Source organism: Pholis gunnellus (genome assembly GCF_910591455.1).
Source record: "Pholis gunnellus genome assembly, chromosome: 12".
NCBI classification, from domain to species: Eukaryota; Metazoa; Chordata; class Actinopteri; order Perciformes; family Pholidae; genus Pholis; species Pholis gunnellus.
In genome coordinates, this window is record NC_136539.1 from 12,951,792 (window position 1) to 12,972,174 (window position 20,383).

General features: G+C 40.8%; 2 protein-coding genes across 3 annotated transcripts in view; both read left to right on the forward strand.

Moving 5' to 3' along the window:
* Positions 1-1,279, forward strand: part of LOC306703859 (obg-like ATPase 1) — a 39,287-nt gene extending 38,008 nt beyond the window's left edge. The window contains exon 11 of the mRNA XM_079169990.1: positions 855-1,279. Within this exon, the coding sequence (XP_079026116.1) occupies positions 855-956 (102 nt within the window). The 3' untranslated portion in view covers positions 957-1,279. The remainder of the gene's footprint in view (positions 1-854) is intronic.
* A 5,609-nt stretch (positions 1,280-6,888) lies between these two features.
* Positions 6,889-14,093, forward strand: sp3a (sp3a transcription factor). Of its 2 annotated transcripts, none has more exons than XM_079169984.1 (7): positions 6,889-7,028; positions 7,431-7,528; positions 7,883-7,978; positions 9,339-10,566; positions 11,407-11,593; positions 11,683-11,879; positions 12,994-14,093. In XM_079169984.1, exons 1-7 carry the CDS (start codon positions 7,022-7,024, stop codon positions 13,284-13,286), a joined length of 2,106 nt encoding a protein of 701 aa, XP_079026110.1. In that variant the 5' UTR covers positions 6,889-7,021; the 3' UTR covers positions 13,287-14,093. The 2 variants fall into 2 exon arrangements, with proteins under 2 accessions (XP_079026110.1, XP_079026111.1); XM_079169985.1 differs by having other exon boundaries at positions 7,892-7,978.
* The last annotated feature ends 6,290 nt before the right edge of the window (positions 14,094-20,383 follow it).

The window sequence follows — 20,383 nt, forward strand, 5'->3', positions numbered from 1 at the left end:
GAGGTTGAGATCTGAGTGTTAGGTCCTTACTGCATGCTCCCTTACTAATCCCTTTTTGGGCCTCATGAGAACATTGAGCGTTTCTGACTGTGGCATTAATGTCTGTTCTATTTAATGCCAGTTGTGGGAATAGGCTGTCTGAATACGGCCAGTGTATGGGGATATCACATTATTAGTAATCATATCTGCTTAAGCCAAGCTTGCTGCTCCAGATGGCTGCTTTCAAGTGCAAATGAACCAGTTAGACGTGTCTGGTTTAATACATACTCAGGAATCACAAATAGCCATTGATTTTTTTCCCTGTCTCCCTCTCCATCCAGTGTTTCTGGTGGTATTGAGCTTGGATTAAATGGTCTCCTGAGCCTTTAAAGGGACATTGATTCTTCTAATTAATTGTGCGCTGTGCAGAACCAGAATGCATAAACCTGTCCGTATTAGCACTTCAAGTCAATTATTTTTGAGTTTGCCGGGAAGGAGAACAAACACTTACTGTATACAAAAGAAATGTTAGAACTTATTTTTGTTTCCTTGAGAAGTTTGATACTGCTGTAATCAAAGGCTTATTAACATGTTGTGCTTGTACACATGAAACTGCAAGGAACAGAACAGAGGATTCTGTCATTGGGAATTCAGGCGCCCCTTGAGCAAAACATGGATGCGTGTGTGTGTGTGTGTGTGTGTGTGTGTGTGTGTGTGTGTGTGTGTGTGTGTGTGTGTGTGTGTGTGTGTGAGAGAGAGAGAGAGAGAGAGAGAGACAGAAAACTATTCTTTTTCCACTATTATTTATTTACAATGCACACTGTTATTATGTGCTCTATTGTTAATTCGTTTTTTTTTTCTTTCCTCTGTTACAGGCAGCAGGGAAATACAGACAACAGGGCAGAAACTATGTTGTTGAAGATGGAGACATCATCTTTTTCAAGTTTAACACCCCAAATGCACCAAAGAAAAAGTGACACAAGAATCTGTTTGTTTACATAACTATCTTGTTCTTCTTACCCTTTGTTGGCCTGATACCCACTGCCACACTCTCACATTAGGATCAAATCCCCCTCTGCTCCAAAGCACAGGTTCAGTAAACTCTGACAGCTTTGCTATTTAAGATCAGGATCGGCCCCCACTCCAAATTGTTGCAGCATTTGAAGGAGCATATTACTCTCCAGATACCTCATTAATCTCCATCACGGGTGCCAGCACTGACACAGCTGACAGCGGGGACAATGCCACCTGCTCTTCTCCCCCTTCTGCAGATAATGCATGTTTTACAGTAGCCCAGATGTCTACACTCAATAAAACATTTGACAAAACCAGTCTGTGTGTGTTTTGGGATGTCTGTATTGAGTGGGAAGCTGCATGGGGATGGTGATAGTGGTCCTGCCGACCACTGATTAGAGAATTAAAAGACACAGCTGACATTGACTGTAGCAGAGAGGGGACAATTATAATTAAATCTGTTAAGTAATGCTGATTTTAGAAGGGCACATGCAGGATGCAGGTGTTTCGGCCAAAAGAGCTGGTCAGTTTAAATGATTATTTGTAAAGTGATTGAGTTAACCTTTCATTTACAATTTTCATTTAATTTATGATGAATGATGATGAATATATGTGAGTCCTCTCTTTCACAGTCCCTACAGTACTTTCTTGCAAACCTCTATTATAGCATCTTTGTTATGTTTACAGTTTATTTTTCCTGTCCCTGAACATTGAAGGCAAATACACACCTACAAATAAATATAATTAAATATGAACAAATATTCAAACCATTTTTTATAAAAAAAAGTCCACATCTTGTGATATTCTGTATTGTATGAAAATAGAGGTTGACACAATCCACAACCAGAAAACGATTCCTGTTGTCTGAAGTAGTGTTTTTCTCGCCTCTATACTTTGTGTGTAAGTGTTTGTGAAGCGTTTATGCTGATGGAATTGTATGGCTGCAGCCGCAATGCTCCAAAGTAAGATTGTATTCTCCGTGGGAGTCCGAACAAAGAGCTGTAGATCAGCAGTGCTTTGGTGAATATCTTGTAACCATTAAGACTGCAGAGAACAAAATGGCCTTTTGATGGGAACAAAAAGATTGAATAAAAATGGTCATTTTACGGAGATAGTATTGCATATCCAAGTTTTGGAAAGGAGCCGAGCCTGTGCTAGCACTACAAAGCACAGTGTTTGTCATGGAAATAAGGTGGATTATAGTCTTTGAGGTTTGAGATCAGTGGCAAAATACAGGATAGTGTTTATTGTGGTTGGATGGAACGAAAGAAGGATGACAACATGTGTATAAAATAACATTAAGCTTACTTTGCCTGGTTGCTTTAGCATTAACCACTGATTTTAATCACTTAAAGATATTTCATGCAGCAGACCAACATTAACAGCGCTCATATACTGTCCTCTGTGCAACAACAGGCTGTTTTCGGCTCACTTTTTTCTAAGTGAAACCATACCGATCCTCTGGAGAACACAATGGGGGCCTTGCATTCCTCTCGAGGTGGTGGTGGTGGTGGTGTTGGCCAACCTAAACCCCACATACTCATCTGCTGTAGTTTTGAGGCTCGGAGATTGACGAGTTGTTGCCAGTGGTCTGGGTCGTGGAGTATTTTGTTTTTCATAAAGTGACAATAAATATTCTCAGAGCGAGTAATAAGGCTATTTAGAATCATGCAGATGTAGAATAGGAACAAAACACCAAAACAAAGAGGCAAGAATTCTAATAATAGAATAATAGTATTATGAATTATAAACTCACTGGGTGTCCTTGTGTCCTGACACAATTAAGCACATTTTAAAGCATACATGCAAACATTAGCACCTAATATAACCATTATCAGACGTCGTAGGTGGATTGTTAAAGAAGTCTAACTGGTTTAACCTCTAAGTACATCTAATTAAAAACAAGTCCAGAAATATGATAGAATCTCTGTTGACACGAATGTTCTGTCAGCACCATCAATCAAGCGGTGCCACTCTGCCCAGAGGCAAACCACAGTGGCATCAAACCAAGAAGGCTAAGAGTGGAAAGCTCGCTTTCAAACACACACCCAGGAAAACAGACTGCGGCCTGCTGTTGTAAATCACATGCACACCAAAGATGTTTGAAGAACTTTTAAAAAAGGAATGTTTGACACACAACAAATACACATATAAATAACTACGCCATTTTTTAAAGCAGCTACGATGCACAAGGGATTGTGTGGGGAAATGCAATGGTCATTGTTAACGCATTGCATCATATTATTACAGACAGGAATTATCTCTATTTTGGATGATAATAAAAGTGTTGCCATGTTGTAATTACTGCTATTGTGTGACTTCTCTGTCTGTCGCATGCACTATATACTACACAGAAGAAACATGACATAAATGTAGAATCAGGATTTTACAAATATAACACTTCATGTTCATTTATGAAAGTTACTGCAACAATCGAGTTCTACTACCGTGATTCAACTTGGTGCTTTGATTTATTGCTCTCTGCGTCAGAGTGATAAAACCTTGCCAGTATAATGTTGAGAGAAAGGAACACCATTAACAGCCCAGGGGAGTTCCAGAATGAAGTGTTTAAATCATAATCAGGTTGACAAATGCAGTCTTTGTTTGCATCTGCAATTCTTATTGCATGTGTCTGAACTACAGAATTTTTTTGAATATGTAAATTCAAGTATGTTTATTACTGAGGTCATGTACAATGATGTCATTACTGAGGTCAATATAATACAGTCCAAAGTATAATGCAGTCCAACAACACTATAGGCTTCATAAAAGTAGACTGTATGGCAAAACTGTTCTATTAGATTACATTAGACTATAATATAATATAATAGGTGTTAGTAAGTGGCGACTGAGTGTAAATCCGCTTTTCAACAGACACACATAATCCTCATCTGTACATGGAGAAATTTATTATATACCATATTACTTCAGTGATCTTTGCACTTGAATGCTTGTAATATACATTACCAATCAAACCTCAATCCCTGTTCACACCCCAACAATTATTCCATATATAGATACTTTGTGCTTGTTGTCTAATTGCCGTTTCTATTTCTACTCCTCTTACCTGTACATAAAAACTGTATTTGTTTGCTTATCTTTGTTCAACCTTATTGTCTTTGTTTTGCTTTTTTGTCACGAGAGCGACTGAAAACTGGAATAAAATGTCTTGTACATGTCAAGAAAGTTGACATGAATTTCTGATACTATATGCATTCATGTTACGTCTGTACCTTTCATGCAACTCTTATTTGTACGTATGTAACAGTTATATTCTCAGTTCCAGAGACAGAGGTTTGATATTCCATCCACACTTCTGTGCTGCACCAGATTCAATTCTCTCTCCCAGCTCCCATTTACAGTGTCCCACAAGGTGCCTCCAGCAGGGCAGTTTCTCTCCGTGGGGTCACTCTCTCTTGGACTGGCCTTCATGAAAACAACTGTCAATATGTTAATATGAAACACTCAGAGCCATTGTGGGCTCACTCTGGTACTCCTCTTATCCTTCCCATTCTGCTCTGTGCCTCAACAACAATGTTCACCCCCAGAATAAAGTGAGAAGTGGCTTTTGCTTTGAAAAATAAAGTTTTCATTACTATTTCTAATCCATTTATTCTGTTAAGATTTGTTAAAAAATGATATATCATCAAATTTTCCCCTTAACAATACTTAAAAGCTGGGTCTGTGCAGTGAGAAGGTCATTGATGCCCCTATTTACAGTTATATCTATCACACCGAATCCTTATAGATGTGCTGAAGCTCCCACTGGGTAATTGCTCCACAGACTTCACAGATTCCTCTCACGAAGTGAATACAAGGTCCGTCAATACGATCTCATTTCCTTTGTTTGCAGCCGGAGCTGGTGACAACACTCACAGGTCTGAAGACAAACACCATGGCAGATGTGTCTCGTGTAGGCCACTGCATCCACCAGGGGGTTGCATTTGAACTGTTTTTGGGATATTTGACTTTTCCCTTTAACTTGGAGGTCTTTGTAGAAATTGTTGATACGTTTCCAAGGACTCCTGGAGTAAGACAGACACAGCTGCAAGGTTTTTCTAAAGCTGTTTCCATTGGCCTGTGTTTACCTGACACTTGGATTGACAGTAGAGTGATTGGAAATATCCACCATTCACTGCCGTGAGCTCCTGAGTGCACGGAAAGTGCTTTTGTAGTCTGGCTGTAATGGGCCAAGTTTGAATTGAAGGTTGAGAGAAATAGCCTCACTGCGGTCGCGCACTGTGAGGAACTGACACACCACAAATAATACTCAGAAGTGGGGTCCTGATAGCATCACAGAGCATGTACAATAGCATGCAGGCTCTCATTTCAATGCACTTTCACAATGTTGTGCACAATCAGATGGAGGGGAAAGAATCACGTCGAATACAAACTCAGATTGTGTCTCGACTGTGTTCCTTTTTGTCCCAGTAATCAACACACATCTTAAAACTCAATGGCTGACCACTTTCTTAATCACAGGAAAGAAAGTGCCACTAATAGTTTGCAGAAACACATGCGAGCAAACCTGCCATGTTGAATAGCATCATTCAGATTCATCAAAGAGACAGGATTTCTAGCAGTGTCTTAAATATAAATCTGTTTTGTGAACTTAAAAATAAGGATACATGGATACTGAACTAATCTGCCTTTATTTGAACCATCATCATTAAATACAGTTTCTTTGTCAGAATAATTGTAAAATTCAGTGTTTCCTCCATCAGTTAAATTTCACTCCCAGCAGGCCACCAGCTCAGATTTCAAAGCCATACTGGTCGGTCATAGCAATGAGCTGACTCTTCATTCAAACTCCAAACAAGCTGCGAAGGATACAGGCAATCCTGCCAAAAACAAAAATTAAACTCACCAAGCTGTCTGCCTGTGTAGCAGGGCTGAGTGGCATCAGCGTGTGTACTGGTAGTACTGTTAGCTGTTAGCCAAACACATCGTCCAAAGCAATGAAAGTGAGCAAACTATTTTAAACCAATGTGTCTCTGGGCGTAGAGCAGTGGCTGGGGGTCGGCGATGCACTCATATGTGTTATCTAGCGGCCCTTACCGACCAGGGGCCGGTTAAGAGTGGTGGGTGACAAGTCGGCAGGCAGTTAATGGCAATATATGAACAGGCAGTATCAGGCAGTATAAAACAGGCAATGAAATGTGTTGTGAGAAAGTGTGAGTCACTGCAAGCACGAGAGGCCTTGAGAATGCTGCCATAAGTGGTCACCCCCAAAAAATGTATGCAGTTTGCTGCAGTAGAGTGTGAGATTAGCCGTGGACAGACACAGAGGTGCACACTCATTCACCGATCACATAACCCTCCTAGTGGAGATAATAAGCACTACGCAGTGAGGTGTACAGATTTTACATTTGGAAATGAGAGAGCACTAGATCTCTATCTGTATCGGTATGGAGAAAAAACAAATTGGATTGGTGCATTATATCTGAAATTAAGAATCTGCCTGGAATTTAGAGTACCTTGTTCCACCTTGTGTTATCACACCAGCCACAACGCCTAATCAGGCCAGTGGTGTTAATATATATATATATATATATATATACAGCATATACTGTATATATATGCTATAGTTACAGGCAAAGTGTATAATAGCAGCCGTCTCACTGAACAGGTTTGATTCACTGGTAACAATGTAACTGAAAGTAAACAATGAAACTTCAAATCCTCACTACCATCAACATCAGTACTGTAAAACTGAACATGCATAATAAACAGGAAAAGAATCCAACAAAGGATGATTGACATGTCGACTGACAAATAATACCATGGTGTGCAAAACGAATAACCAATCACCTTTGTGAAGGACGGCGGGATTTCCTGTATGTGACGCAGACACTCCCAGTCAACACTGGAGGCCCCACCCTTTGTGTTACCTACCGCCCGTCAATCAAAATAGAAAAAAATCTGACAGTTATCACCTATTTCTACGCGTAAACAATCAATTGTATTTGCTGATAATGTCCGGTGCCTTGTGACTATCAGGACTCTCCGTTTCACGACAAGTCACGGAATGACTGGTATGTAATATATATCTTATTCTTCTCCAAGCTAACAAGCTACCACAGGCATCCTCTGGCTAAATTAGCTAGCAGGCTAGCAGGGATGCTGGTTGGTGATATTGCTAATCATCGCCGGCTAAGTTAGCAGTAGCAGCTAACGCTGCGCTCGTTAGCTAAGCTAGCCGTGTTAGCTTGTTTAGGACACATTACTAGTCAAACTCATTATTGCTACGTTGCTATTTTATTTATTTTCTGTGGTACAGTTGGTAGCGGTAGTTGTGATTGTATTGTTTGCCAGTCTACTGACGTTATGACGTTACATGTATTTGCTTGTCCTCTAGTTATGTGAGTATTAAGCTTGTTTAGCTAACGTTAGCTTCGGCTGTTCCCACTCTTAGCTAAATGCGTTTTACTACACAGCCCCAGAGCAGCCGATGAAACCAGAAGATATGGCTGCCTTTGACGGGGACAGCAGTCAAGGCGTCTTTCTGCTGCAGGAGCAATGCAGGGGCAATCAGGTAACGTAAAGGTTTCACTCATGGGATTAGGACTCATTAGGCTATACGGCGTTAAGTCGTGCTTACCGAAGTTCACACATTTCAAACTTGGAGTGGGGTATTGTGCCCTCATTTGTACTTCTCAGGCAGTTTACATATCCCGCTTCCTCAGCTTGGATTCAAGTGACAGGCTGTCAACTCCTGTAAGATATCAACATTAGCTGGGTGCTATCATCATAGGTGCTGCCTGGAAAGAAAGTCCCTCAGCCTCCTAACTTCAGTCTTTGCTCTTTGGCAATGAGTTATAATTTCTATGTGGCCCAGACTAATGGACACCCACTTTCTTCCTTTTTTAAATTTGCCTATTGTGGGAAGGACACTCAGCCATCACCCCTCGACCTGCTAGCAACCACCTGCACTAAGGTTGGGTCACCGTCGTCAGAGGTGGACAGAGGTGCTGTAGCTGATGTGGTAAGTCAGCCCCTCTGCTAGATCAGACACAGCTACAGCAGTCAAGTCGTCAGTCACAGCTGAGCAGAATTGGTGGTTGGAGAGTAGTCAAGCTGACACTTTTACACATTTTGACATTTAGGTGGATGTCTCATTGCTTCAACTTCAAATGTTTTTACCATTAACTACTAAAACAGACTCAGTAAGGGCATCCATATCCTTCTGGTCATGTGACTACATGTATATGACGTATTGAATGCAATTGCAGTTATCTTTGGTAGTACTACGTAGCTAGACCTTCTATATTCTATGCATCTGGAAATTCACTCTATTGCTTCATGCTTGTTTGTTATTGCCCTCAGTTAAAACAGCAACATCAACCACAAGCAGGGCTGTGTATTGGCAAGCGTCTAGCGATATAATACATATCATGAAATGATATGATATTGTGATACTGTAATCAATATTTTAAAATCAAACTTTAGGAAAACACTGTCGTAGTATAAAGAACACACCACATGGATAGAATATGAGTAATAGTTTACTTTGTAATGCAATCAGAAGAGCGGGATGTCTATTTGCTCACAGTATCACAAAACACAATATCGCAATACTCAATGTTTTCGATATTTTCTTCCATCTCTAACCACAAGTGCATCAGGGAATGAAGTGAAGTTCAACTATAGATAAATGAATGAATGTAGGTCAACATGTAGTTTGACTGTGTCTGTTGTTAAATGTGGTTTTGTATTTGTGCTTATTAATGCGATTGATTGTGATCAATCTGACAAAAGACATGAAGCCAAGAGCACTAGTTCAATGTTTTCACATTAAAGCAGCTGCAACATCAATGAAGATTGTATTTATAGTAAATCAACACTTCATTACAACTGTGATAGCATAACAAAGCATAACATATAAGAAAACTGTGAGGTTTCCTTCTGGCTGTGTTCACACGGCTCTCGTTTGATACAGTCGACGCAAGCTCACGTGCGTTTGCCCATTTGCGGAGGTTAATTGTCTAAAGTATGAGTTACCAGACAGACTTCAGGGTTAACACTCTTGAGTTAAACGTACAAAACTAAGGTGATATCACATTCGTAGCTCACCAGTTACTAAGGACAGGAACATACATGTCTAACTTAACTTACATTTCTTTCCTATGCAGCTCATAGAATTTAGCTCATTTTGCCCTCTGCCCCAACGTGCTTGCACCCTATTTTCTTTAAAATATTGCGCTGTGTACAAAGTCTCAAATATATTTCCTGTACATTTTGACAATCAGGTTATAACTAGACTGCTGAGCAAGCGCTTTGCAAGATATTTAACTAACAACAAGTGCCTAATGTCTTTTTTTTATGTCAATCATTTATTTTCTCAGACATCAGATGCATCTATTCAGCTTACTGGAACAGACAAATGGGAGGTGTTAACCCCCGCAACAGCAGCAAAAGATGAATCCGGATTGATACAAATCCAAAATCACGGAATATTAACATCGAACGGACAGTACGTTCTTCCTCTCCAGAACTTACAGAGTCAGCCGATCTTTGTGACGTCGGGAACCGACGTCTCCTCTGCCAATTCAGTGCCTAACATTCAGTACCAAGTAATTCCTCAGATTCAAACAGCAGACGGACAGCTGAGCTTCTCCACTTCCGGCATGGAAGGAGCGACTCTGTCTCAGAATGCCACAGGGCAGATTCACATCTTGCCTGACGGTAGCATAACATCAACTGCAAACATCCTTAATAGCAACCAGAACCTCATATCACAGACTGCTAATGTCCAGCAGCTCCAGGGGGTTTCTCTTGGCAGCTCCACCTTCAACAACCAGGGTCAGGTTGTTACTAATGTGCCTGTGGGTTTGCCTGGGAACATTACCTTTGTTCCTATTAACAGTGTGGACTTGGACTCCCTTGGCCTCTCTGGTGCTCAGACTATAGCAACAGGGATCACTGCCGATGGCCAGCTAATTATGACGAGTCAGCCCGTTGATGGCTCGGAGAGTCTGGCGAAGACAGATAATCACCTTTCACAGACACTACCAGTAGACGGCTCAAATGCAAATCACGAGATATATGTGCCAACGTCTTCCTCTCAGCTACAAATTCAAACAAACGAATCGGGCCTGCTGACACAAGACACGTCGTTGTCATCAGTGGGTACAGAGCAAGCCGACTCGAGTTCTGGTCTCCAGGAGGGCTTCATCCAACAGAACCAGGAGCAGAGCATCCAGGTGTCCTCCGCTCAGTCCATCATCCAGCTGCAGCAGGTACCTATTCAGACCACCAACGGTCAGGTGGTCCAGTCCGGGCAGAACCTGCAAAACGTGCAGCTGATCAACCCGGGAACATTCATCATCCAAGCACAGACGGTCACGCCGTCGGGTCAGATACAATGGCAGACCTTTCAGGTGCAGGGAGTGCAGAACCTGCAGAACCTGCAGCTGCCAACCACACCACCCCAGCAGATAACCCTGGCTCCAGTCCAGACGCTATCACTGGGTTCCAGTCCAGTCAGCATCAGCACGGGACAGATTCCCAACCTGCAGACGGTGACAGTCAACACAATGGCCCAACACGAAGGAGACACAGACAACTTTGGAGGTACAGTAGCTCTTTTTATTAATTCACTCTCAATCTACTGTAGAGTCCATTGCGCGTCCTGTTATTTATGGTAGTTTGGTTGATTTTTGTTGCCTTACTCTACCTCTGATTGGCTAGTATTTGTGCCTTCTTTGCAGAATATGTTGATTAAGTTTATTGCTGATGAACAAGGTTGGTGGAAGGTTGGCTCTGGTAGGGTTAATGATTTCAACTCGGAAGTGGATGTTTTCATAAGGATTGCGGCCTTCTTGTACGGTGGTCTCATATATATTATTACAGCGTCCTGATTCTTGGAGAAAAGGGTTTCTCTATGAAGATTACATTTTTCTATGTGGTGTCATAATTAAACACATTGTTAACATTAATGATGAAATGAAGTGTGAATGGATGTGTTGTGAAAATGGTCTATTCTAGTCTAAACATTTATACTATTTATTCAAAATTGAGAGAAATCAATTATCGTTGAAAATTCATCCAAACAAATGCAGTTTTCTTTATAAATATATATATATATATTTTTTTTTTACATTCAACAAAATACATTGTTTGTATCTTATAAAGCGCTTTTTGTTTAGTTTGTATGTAAAACATTGTGATGAAGTTATTGATTGTAGCAAAGTCCTTCCTTCCATTTTCTGCCCCCTGTGGGCTAAAAATCCACACGGTGTGTTAATTGAACTATCAAAATTGTCATTGATACATTTTCTGTCATTGAAGTCATTATCGTATCACTAAGTTGTACTTGTCATTCACACAGAATGATGGAGTATCTGTCTCTCTCTCTGAAGGCTTCTTGATAAGTTTACCTCAGCTTGATATTGACCTCCACATTAATTCCAGACATTCGGATAAAAGAAGAGCCGGACTCCGGAGACTGGCAGCTGAGCACCGACTCCACCCTGAACACAAGCGACCTGTCCCACCTCCGCGTCAGGCTGGTGGATGACGAGGACCAGCTGGGTCAGGAGGGCAAGAGGCTGCGCAGAGTGGCGTGTACTTGCCCCAACTGTAAAGAGTCCGGTGGGAGGTGAGTAAGCCTAACCTCGTACTCTCTACAGCGCTGCATTGGCAATAAACGTATCGGGTACCCTAACTGCCCATACCTGTGCTCCTCAGAGGGTCCAGCACGGGGAAGAAGAAGCAGCACATCTGCCACATTGCTGGCTGTGGGAAAGTATACGGAAAGACGTCACACCTGCGAGCACACCTGCGCTGGCATTCAGGGGAGCGACCTTTTGTTTGCAGCTGGATGTTCTGTGGGAAGAGGTTCACACGCAGCGACGAGCTGCAGAGACACAGGAGAACACACACAGGTGCAATTTCTTCTTTTGCTCCCTCTGTGTTCGCGCATTAGGAAAACACCAGTAAAGTGTGTTAATCTGTGCCCCGCTAAGTGTGAGTCACGTAAGAAATAACAGCGTTTGTGCCCCTTTAGATTTACAGGTAAAATGTCAGGTGAGGATTTAAGGCCATTGTGAAAAAATAAAAAGAACAACCAGATTTGACAGATTTCTACTTCAGAATGGGGTTTAAACAGGTTTAATTTGCAGGATCTGTTAACTTCAGATTAAATAACAAAAAGGTTTCAAGAGATACTCGCAGTGAGCCGTTTAGCTTTTCATTCTCCTTTTGAATCTGAACAATCTTCAATCAGCTCACCTAATCTGCCGTGTTATGAAATCTTTCCCTGCAGTCGCCATCCGGCGTCATCGGGTGAACTATAGGAAGTAGTAGCCTATGAGACATCCAGTGAAATAAACCAGCACAACATGATGATCTACATTATCTGATGACATTTACTCCCAGAAGAGACTTTTAAAGGAGATACGACCAATTTACAAACCCTCGCCGTCTAATCGGCTGACGGAGGCCTCTGACAGTACGGCCTATAGTAGCGTTTCATTACAATGTCAGCTTCAATGCTCAGATATCAAAAGGATAGTTCTGATTTTTGTTGAAGTGTATGAAGTACTTATCCATACTCAGTGTATTACCCACAGTAGATGGCCGTTTTTTAAGTGGCTTTGCTGCTTGTGTCTGTTTCTCCAAACTGGATCTCCTGTAAGTAATACTCTGTGGAGAAGTACCTCATACAACCCACTTAACAAGTATTCAATAGTTCTAGGTTTCTAATTGGTGATAATTGTAATCAACCATATAGTATTAATTTGTCATAAATGTATTTGTCAGTTATAGGTTGGAATTCACTAATATCGCAGTAAAGATATTTAGACTTCAGTGACATTTCTGCCTTTTTATTATTTTATTCATCAGACAACCAAATTGAACTTGGGTGCCACCCTCTTAAACGTGCCTCCTCACCTATGAAACACATCCTCCAGATAGATAGCCATGTTTGACTCTCCCTCCAAATGTATTCAGCATCAAACTCTTCATCTTTCAAACTCTTTATTTCCTCTCTGGCAGGAGAGAAGAAGTTTGTCTGCCTGGAATGTTCAAAGCGTTTCATGCGGAGCGACCACCTGGCGAAGCACATTAAAACTCATCAGAACAAAAAAGGCGTGAACTCCGGCGGCGCTGCGGTGGCCTCGATGGAATCCGCGGGGTCCTCAGACAGTATCATCACCACGGCGGGCGGCACCACCCTCATCCTCACCAACATCCAGCAGGGTTCCAGCGCCGCCCAGGACATCCTGGCCAACGCCGAGATCGGGCTCCAGCTCGTCACCACCGTAGCGGCCAGCGAAGTCATGGAGTGATTTACACTCCACTTATGAACTTCGACAACCTTTTCTCATACTGTATACTCCTACCTGCATTTTTATTCGAGTTTTGAAGAAAAACAAAAATTCTAAATATATATTCAGTATATATTTTAACACAGTAATAGTCCGGTCATGTCCGTACTCAGTTTTCACTGAGGAAGAACTAGTGGTGGAGACGAAAAGAAGATAAAGGTGGAAAAAAAAGAAAAGACATTGCAGTAAACACACAAGGAAATGCCTTATTTTGTACAATATCGTGTTGTTGGAAATGTAGGATGCCATTTTGTTTTGAACCTACTTATTTTGTGTTAATGTGTTTTTCACAAAAAAATATTGGTAAGTTGAGCAATTTCTTTTTTTTTTCATGGTATATTCTTATGATTGTTCCATCCTTTAAGCAAAGATGTAATCTCACAACAGAGCTAATTTTAAGTAATGTTATTGCTTAATGTCCATGCAGATGTATTCATGTTATGTTTTTTTTTTTATTATTATTATTATGCATATTCTTATTTCTGTGTCCTCTTCTTGCAAATTGGCAAAAACAATCAAAATTTTGTATTGTAATTCCTTTTGAACATATACTGTTGATATGATGCACATTATTTGCTTATTAAATATTTTACTGAACCGCTATTTATATTTAGGCTTGACATAGACAACACATTTGTGATATTAAAAGTCAAAAATATTTCAAATGGCTCCGTTATATGTAATTTAAATGTGTTTTTGTAAAAACCTTTTTGGAGGGGGCAAAAAAAAAAACATTGTAATATTTAGAAGAAAAGCCATTTTTAGTTTTTTGGAGGTAAATGCCAAATTTGACTACAAACTCAGGGTGACTTGTGACTGTGTTCTATAATTAGAGTAAATCACCTCTGTAGCGTCTCGGGCCGTTGGTGGTGATGTTGTGAAGAACTGGTATTTGATGACGGACCAAAAGGTGAATTAAGCTGTCGCCGTGTTACCGGTGCTCGTTGAATTCTACCGTGTCGGTTGTTACGGTGAGGACGAGTTCATGTTATAGAAACGGCTTTGCAGAATTCTCATCAGTATCTTGCTCCATCGGACAAACGTAGTGCATTACTGAAAGCGGTACTCTTTTTAACGGCACTATTCTCATCACTTCATGTTGTTGTTAATCCTTTTTGTATGCATTTGTTTTGTATACTTCGCAAGAAACTGTCCTTTGTATTCATCGTCGGTAAATGTAAAATGTTTGTCTTTTTGTTGATACTATTTTCTTTAACTTTATGTTGCATTTTCCTCTTCCACGTTATTGTGTGTTTTTTATTTTATCTCTGAACCCCTTCCTCCCCGACTGTTGAATTGTCAATTTAAATGCACACTGAACAGTGAATTATGGTGGCATATTTGATTAGATTTCGGACACGTTGTCCTCTTCAGGAGATTAATGCTTTACCCCCATTAAAACAGCATCTTTATATTATGTACTAAACACTGTTTAGGTTTGTTTTCACTTCAAAATCTTCTGTATAAATATGTCAATATAACATCAATATAAACCTTCTGTTACACTTGAATTTCCTTTCATTTTTCCTGAATTGTTTTCTGTCATCATCTGTGGCTGTTGTCAAATGTCTGCTTTCTGAGATTGATATTTCATACTAAACCGACTCAACGTAAGACAAGTTAGAATTATACTTGAAACCTTTTGTTTTGTGTCTTTTCGACGACTTGTCACCGTGACAGAGGTTCACTCTCCCCCCTGAGGTTCACGCTCGTACTCTGGGTTAGTAGTCCAGTAGATGTCACTACAGCCAAGGGAGCAGGGCGAGAGGTATGTTTGACCCCTTGGCCTTCCCCGTGTAGCACTGCTAAGATAAGGACAGAAGTCACTGAGGCTAACAGGAGGTGTGGACCCCTCAGTTAACCACAAGTTAATGTCACACAGAAATGTCAGCAACATATTCTGCTGCTGGAGAACAAAGTACTGTCTCGTGACTTTGAACAAACCCTACAGACGCGTCAGAGGTAACGGCTTCTGGTTTTATGACCTACATTCGTGTAGATTTGAGTTAATTATCAGGAATCTATTTAAACAACCTGCTCCTTTTTTTTGTTTCTGACTTCTAAGAGTCCACACAAGTTTCCTGTCACTATCATTTGCCAGAGGTACCAATCGTTTCTTAATATTTTGATATATTAACCTGATATTACGTTCCCACAGGAGCACACGCATGCTGCATCACTATCTGTGCCTCTTACACTAAATGGGACATTTGACTAATTAGGTACTGTTGCTGTTTTTTCCTTAATATTAGACAGCGGCATAAGGGAGTCAAATATGTATTATAGCCTTCCTGGTTTTAGTGCCTGTGAACATAATTAAAATGGTAGTCGATGAAAAGCTTTATCTGGTTAATCAGAATGAAAAGCACATGCTTTTTGAGTCTTTGTCAATTTGCTGAAAGCGAGTCAGACGATGTGGTCTGTAACGTTAAAAAGGACGCGCCCGTATTGTCGTTCCTTTCATTTGCATAATTTAATGAATCCAATTCATTGTAATGCAATGCCAAGTGCACCAGGAACATAGAATGACAGTTTGAGTTAATGAAATGTGTTAACGGTATCATCATTTACTTGTATGTTAATTAGTCCAATTAATTTCCCCTGCTCGGTAATCTGAATATTGTAATAATCTTTTCTCCCCTGCAGGAATGAACCTATGATACACAGACCTTTGGGACAATCTGCTAAGAGAATCGTGGGTTTTTCCAGTTGAAACGTGAGTGCCTTCAAATATTTCTTAGGTGTGAAGTTCAGGAATATTCCTGCAGTTTTTAGGGAATTTTTTGCTTGAATATTATTTGCCAGAGTTTCTGTATAGTCTGCCTTTTAGCTTTTATGATGCAAATCACACCCACAGTTGGAAATGTGTTGAGGAGGATTGTCCGGTGCCAGACTCAGGATAACTTTCACCTGCTTGACAAACGGCCATTGCATTGCAACAAGAGGAGGGATGGTTCTTCTGGCCGTTGCAGATAAAAGCTGCCATCAGTTGGCGATCCTCCTCGGCACGTTAAAGGAAGGAAGAGAGATCGGCTGCTGTCCACACGGTCATTTCAACTGACCACCTGGATTGGAGGCTAACTTTGTCAACAAACTGTTGTAGCTCTTCTAATAGCGTACTTATGTGTGTCAGTGTTGGCCTGCAACCTTATGAGCAGAGAACGGTTTTAGCCCGGTTAATTAAACTGGAGAGGTGATTTTAGTTTTAAGAAAATGATGTCAGACAAGTAAAGCATCCTGTGGCTTTGATTTGTTGAGGAAAATGTGTGTTTACTGCACACACTCAGTTCCTCGTTGTTGCTGTCTTTTTATGCAAAAGAGGAATGAAACACAATTCAACTTGAGTCTTATTTTGGAGAGTAAAAGGAAATCTTTTTTTTTTATAATTTAATCTTCAATATTGTGTTTTGTGATGGAAACATATTATTTACACTACTGGTAGTTTGTGTGTTTTTATTGCAGCCATTAGCTTCGGTTCTTCTGGCTCCGGTTGAATAATGGTGCATTTGTGCATGGTGCGCAACTTCTCTTCCAATTCATGTGCAAAATACATAAACACAATAAATACTGTAATCATGCAATAACATTTCCAACTCTATGTGTGATAGAATTCAAAATGCTATTGGGATTATGGTTCTTAACCATTGGGAGGTAATGTGAACTGTTGGCAGAAATGACTTCTTTCATTATACTGTCCCAAATATACAAAATACTTCAGCGAGAGGGCTGCTTCTTCCCTACGTATCCCTGCCTAGCTGTAACTGTTGTCCCCAGTTGTTGAAGGATAGGCCTGCAATTTTTGCAAAGTGACTATTATTTGCCTTCCTCAAGGAATCAACAACTTGAAAGTACAGTGCGATGAATTGTTGGGGTTGTGCGGCTGCATTTATTTGCAATATGTCTCTTCTGTGAAACACAGAATTTAGAGCAGAAAGCCTTTATTTAATTCCCACTCGGATATGAACTGAATGTCTCCTCATAAATGAGATGCACTTACCATCCTGCTTAATATTTTGTTTATAGAAGGGCACTAATGGTGTTTTTCTCTTAAACCATTAGGACATTTGAAACCACATAAAAAAAATTAAAAAAAGTCCTGTGTTTTTACATTCCTGACACATTCTTGCCCTTGATCAGCTATAGAAGGCAGACAATAGCGCAGATCATTTTCCCCATGCAGGGAAACACAGCATGGATCAACTCAATAACCTGATATTCCCTGTCTACTGAGTGTGGCCAATTTAGCAGAAGGTCAGCGCCTTTTTTTTTTTTTTTTTATTCCAGAGACAATTTGGTGACCTCCCTCTGGAGCCCCAGCAGGACAAACAGAATCGTCGAGCTAGAAAGTGCTTGTGTTGACATTGCGTTTAGGTGTGGACTTCTCAAGGTGAACAGATACCTGGTGAGGGACAGGGAGGCTATTATGCAAACCTGAGCCACGGCCAGAAGTCGCAGGCTTGTGGATTTAGTTTCTCGTGTATTTTTGTCAATTATTGAGCGTCGGGGGGGATGTTTAAATTTAAAGACGTCCACTGGGTATAAAAGTATGGTGTATGTGCTTCCGTGGCTGCAAATCATTTCCCATCATCCTTTTCTATTCAGAAGTGACATTCACAGCTTCAAATTAAAGTAAAATGATGGTCTGACTATGTTCTACTTTAGGAGGGTGGAATTCAGATTTGATCAATCTTTTCTGTCTGTATTGCAAAATGTCTCTCATGCTGGTTTGCATGTACTGTATGTACGCTTTTTTTACCAGATCCAACTGTGAAAATTGAACCGACAACAATGAGACACCACCATCAAATTTTCCACATTATGTTGTTCTTTGTACTCATACGCAGCATGTGTCTGTTTTTAGTGAAGAGACAATTGCATAAGATCCTGTTGAGATCTATGAGAAGATTAGGAGGGGTCACTTTTAGCCATTCCTCACAGCAGTATAGTTTTCCTGTGGTACGAAATAACCCTTTATCTTTATTGTGCACCTCACGGTCAAACGTGACAGCGGCTTCAACTTCCTCCAGACTGCAGTTGAGGATAAACTGCAAGCGTGCGCTCAATATTCTCTTTTGGTGACAAGAGCTGGCCTCCAGTGTTATTCAGCCCATTGAAAACAATTTCAGATATGAAAGGAGTCGTTTTGTATCTGAAAATGTACATTAAATGGTGTCAACAACATCCTGGAGGTCAGAGTAGAGTCCCCATGGAGACTGAATCTGGCTGCTGCGCTCGAAGACTCGACACCCCCCTGAGTGGCGGCTCCGTGATGGCTCTCAGTTTCTCTCGTCATGTCCCTGGCAGCTTTGACACAGGTAATATGCATGCACGCTGACAGTGCCTGGGATGTGCGGCAGAGACAATGATGTACATATCATTTTCCGTCCTGACTGATTGAAGACTGTAATCTGTGCTGGACTTTCTCACTGATTACACACGTCTCAGGGAGCAAAACAAGGACTCTGAGCTGCCACTGGGCACCGGACTCATCCAGGGCTTTCAGCCTTCAAGAGGACTGAAGTCCGCCTTTAAGGTGAGCTCAATTTTCGTCCCATTTACACTATTGTTACAAGTGTCGGATGGAATGCATCTGGTAGATAGTGGTCAAACTGTGGCTGTCTGAAGATGACACAGAAACAGATGTATCTGGCACCCAAGGTCATCCTATTCCCGTCACTAGCACAAGCTCCTGTGAAGGCACAAAGAGAGAAACAACATTATGAATTTTACATTCACCGGCATTGTGTTCTGTGCTTACAAAATGCAAAGTGTCTCCTACAGCTCAACGGGCTAAACCTGTCCCAACAAGACCAACCAAGAAATGCAGAATAGCTATACTACTGCTTTGTTCCTGAACAAAGAAAGTGTTCCACTGGTTTAACGATAAAGCAAACCCAAAGGTTTTATTATTTAAAGTGTTGTTCTCTTGCATAATATATCATGTTTGCAAAAAGTGCACTCAGATATTCAACACGCCCTTAACCTGCCTGCGTAACCTTGTGAGGTACACTTGTGTCTTTATGTAAAAAGAGATTTCTCTGTTGACAGTAGGTCAATCCTTTACAGAAGTTACCTAGCACATTACAAGGTTGGTCTCGGGAGAGAAGTAATGGGTTCTGGGCAATTGACCAACCTGCCATGCTTTGCTGCACCTGCACTGAGTTAGAGCTGTCATCATTACCACTTCCTCTAACGTTCCCCCACAGCAACCCAGACACTCCCACTTACAGCGATATTTCACTTTGGTGGAACATTTTCACTTTTTTATTATGCATCCCTCCGTACACGACCAGAGGCAAGATTTGAAGCAGTAAGGTAACCTCTAACAGGCCTTTGGGGTCTGCACTAAAACATAACGTTTCCAAAATAGCTCCCAGTCACCAGCTATGACTCCGACTTCAACTTTTCAGATTGAGAGCCATGCTTGCCAAAAAGAAAATATCTTGATAGATGAAAGGTTGTAGAAGTGTCTACCCAAATTTTCTCCATGTCAAAATATGAAGAACATGAGGTCAGTCATTTGAAAGGCATTTATCCTCTATTTTAGTTGATTTATTCAAAATGATTGCAAGATTGTACAGTCTGAAAATAATCATTAGGGTGTTCTGTTAAAAAGAAAAGCTGTTTGAATGGTTCATTAGAATGAATCAAAAGCTTCTACATTATTTAGTTAATCAAGACTTGCTGTTAGGAAGCACCTTCAACGTCATTTATATATTTTTTTCTTTCCTTTTTTAAACTATTGTTCATTTAAATGAGTGCAGCAACACTACGTACAGGTCAGGGGTCAAAACTGTGGAGGTCACAGACGTCACAGCTTTCTGATTGCAAAGCCGTCTGAAATCTGGTCTGATTAACGTTTTCAACAATCCTTTTGTGCTTTAGTTAACAGTGAACCTCAGTAGCATCGTGAACAATCGCTTGGAAGACGCTTTCCTTGAACAAAACAATCTCACCACAAGGTCCATTTAGTATTTTCTGAGCACTTGATAAGTGTTGATATCAGCTTATGTCACAAATGTTTCAGGAAGGTGTGGGTGCTGCTCACTCTTAACAGC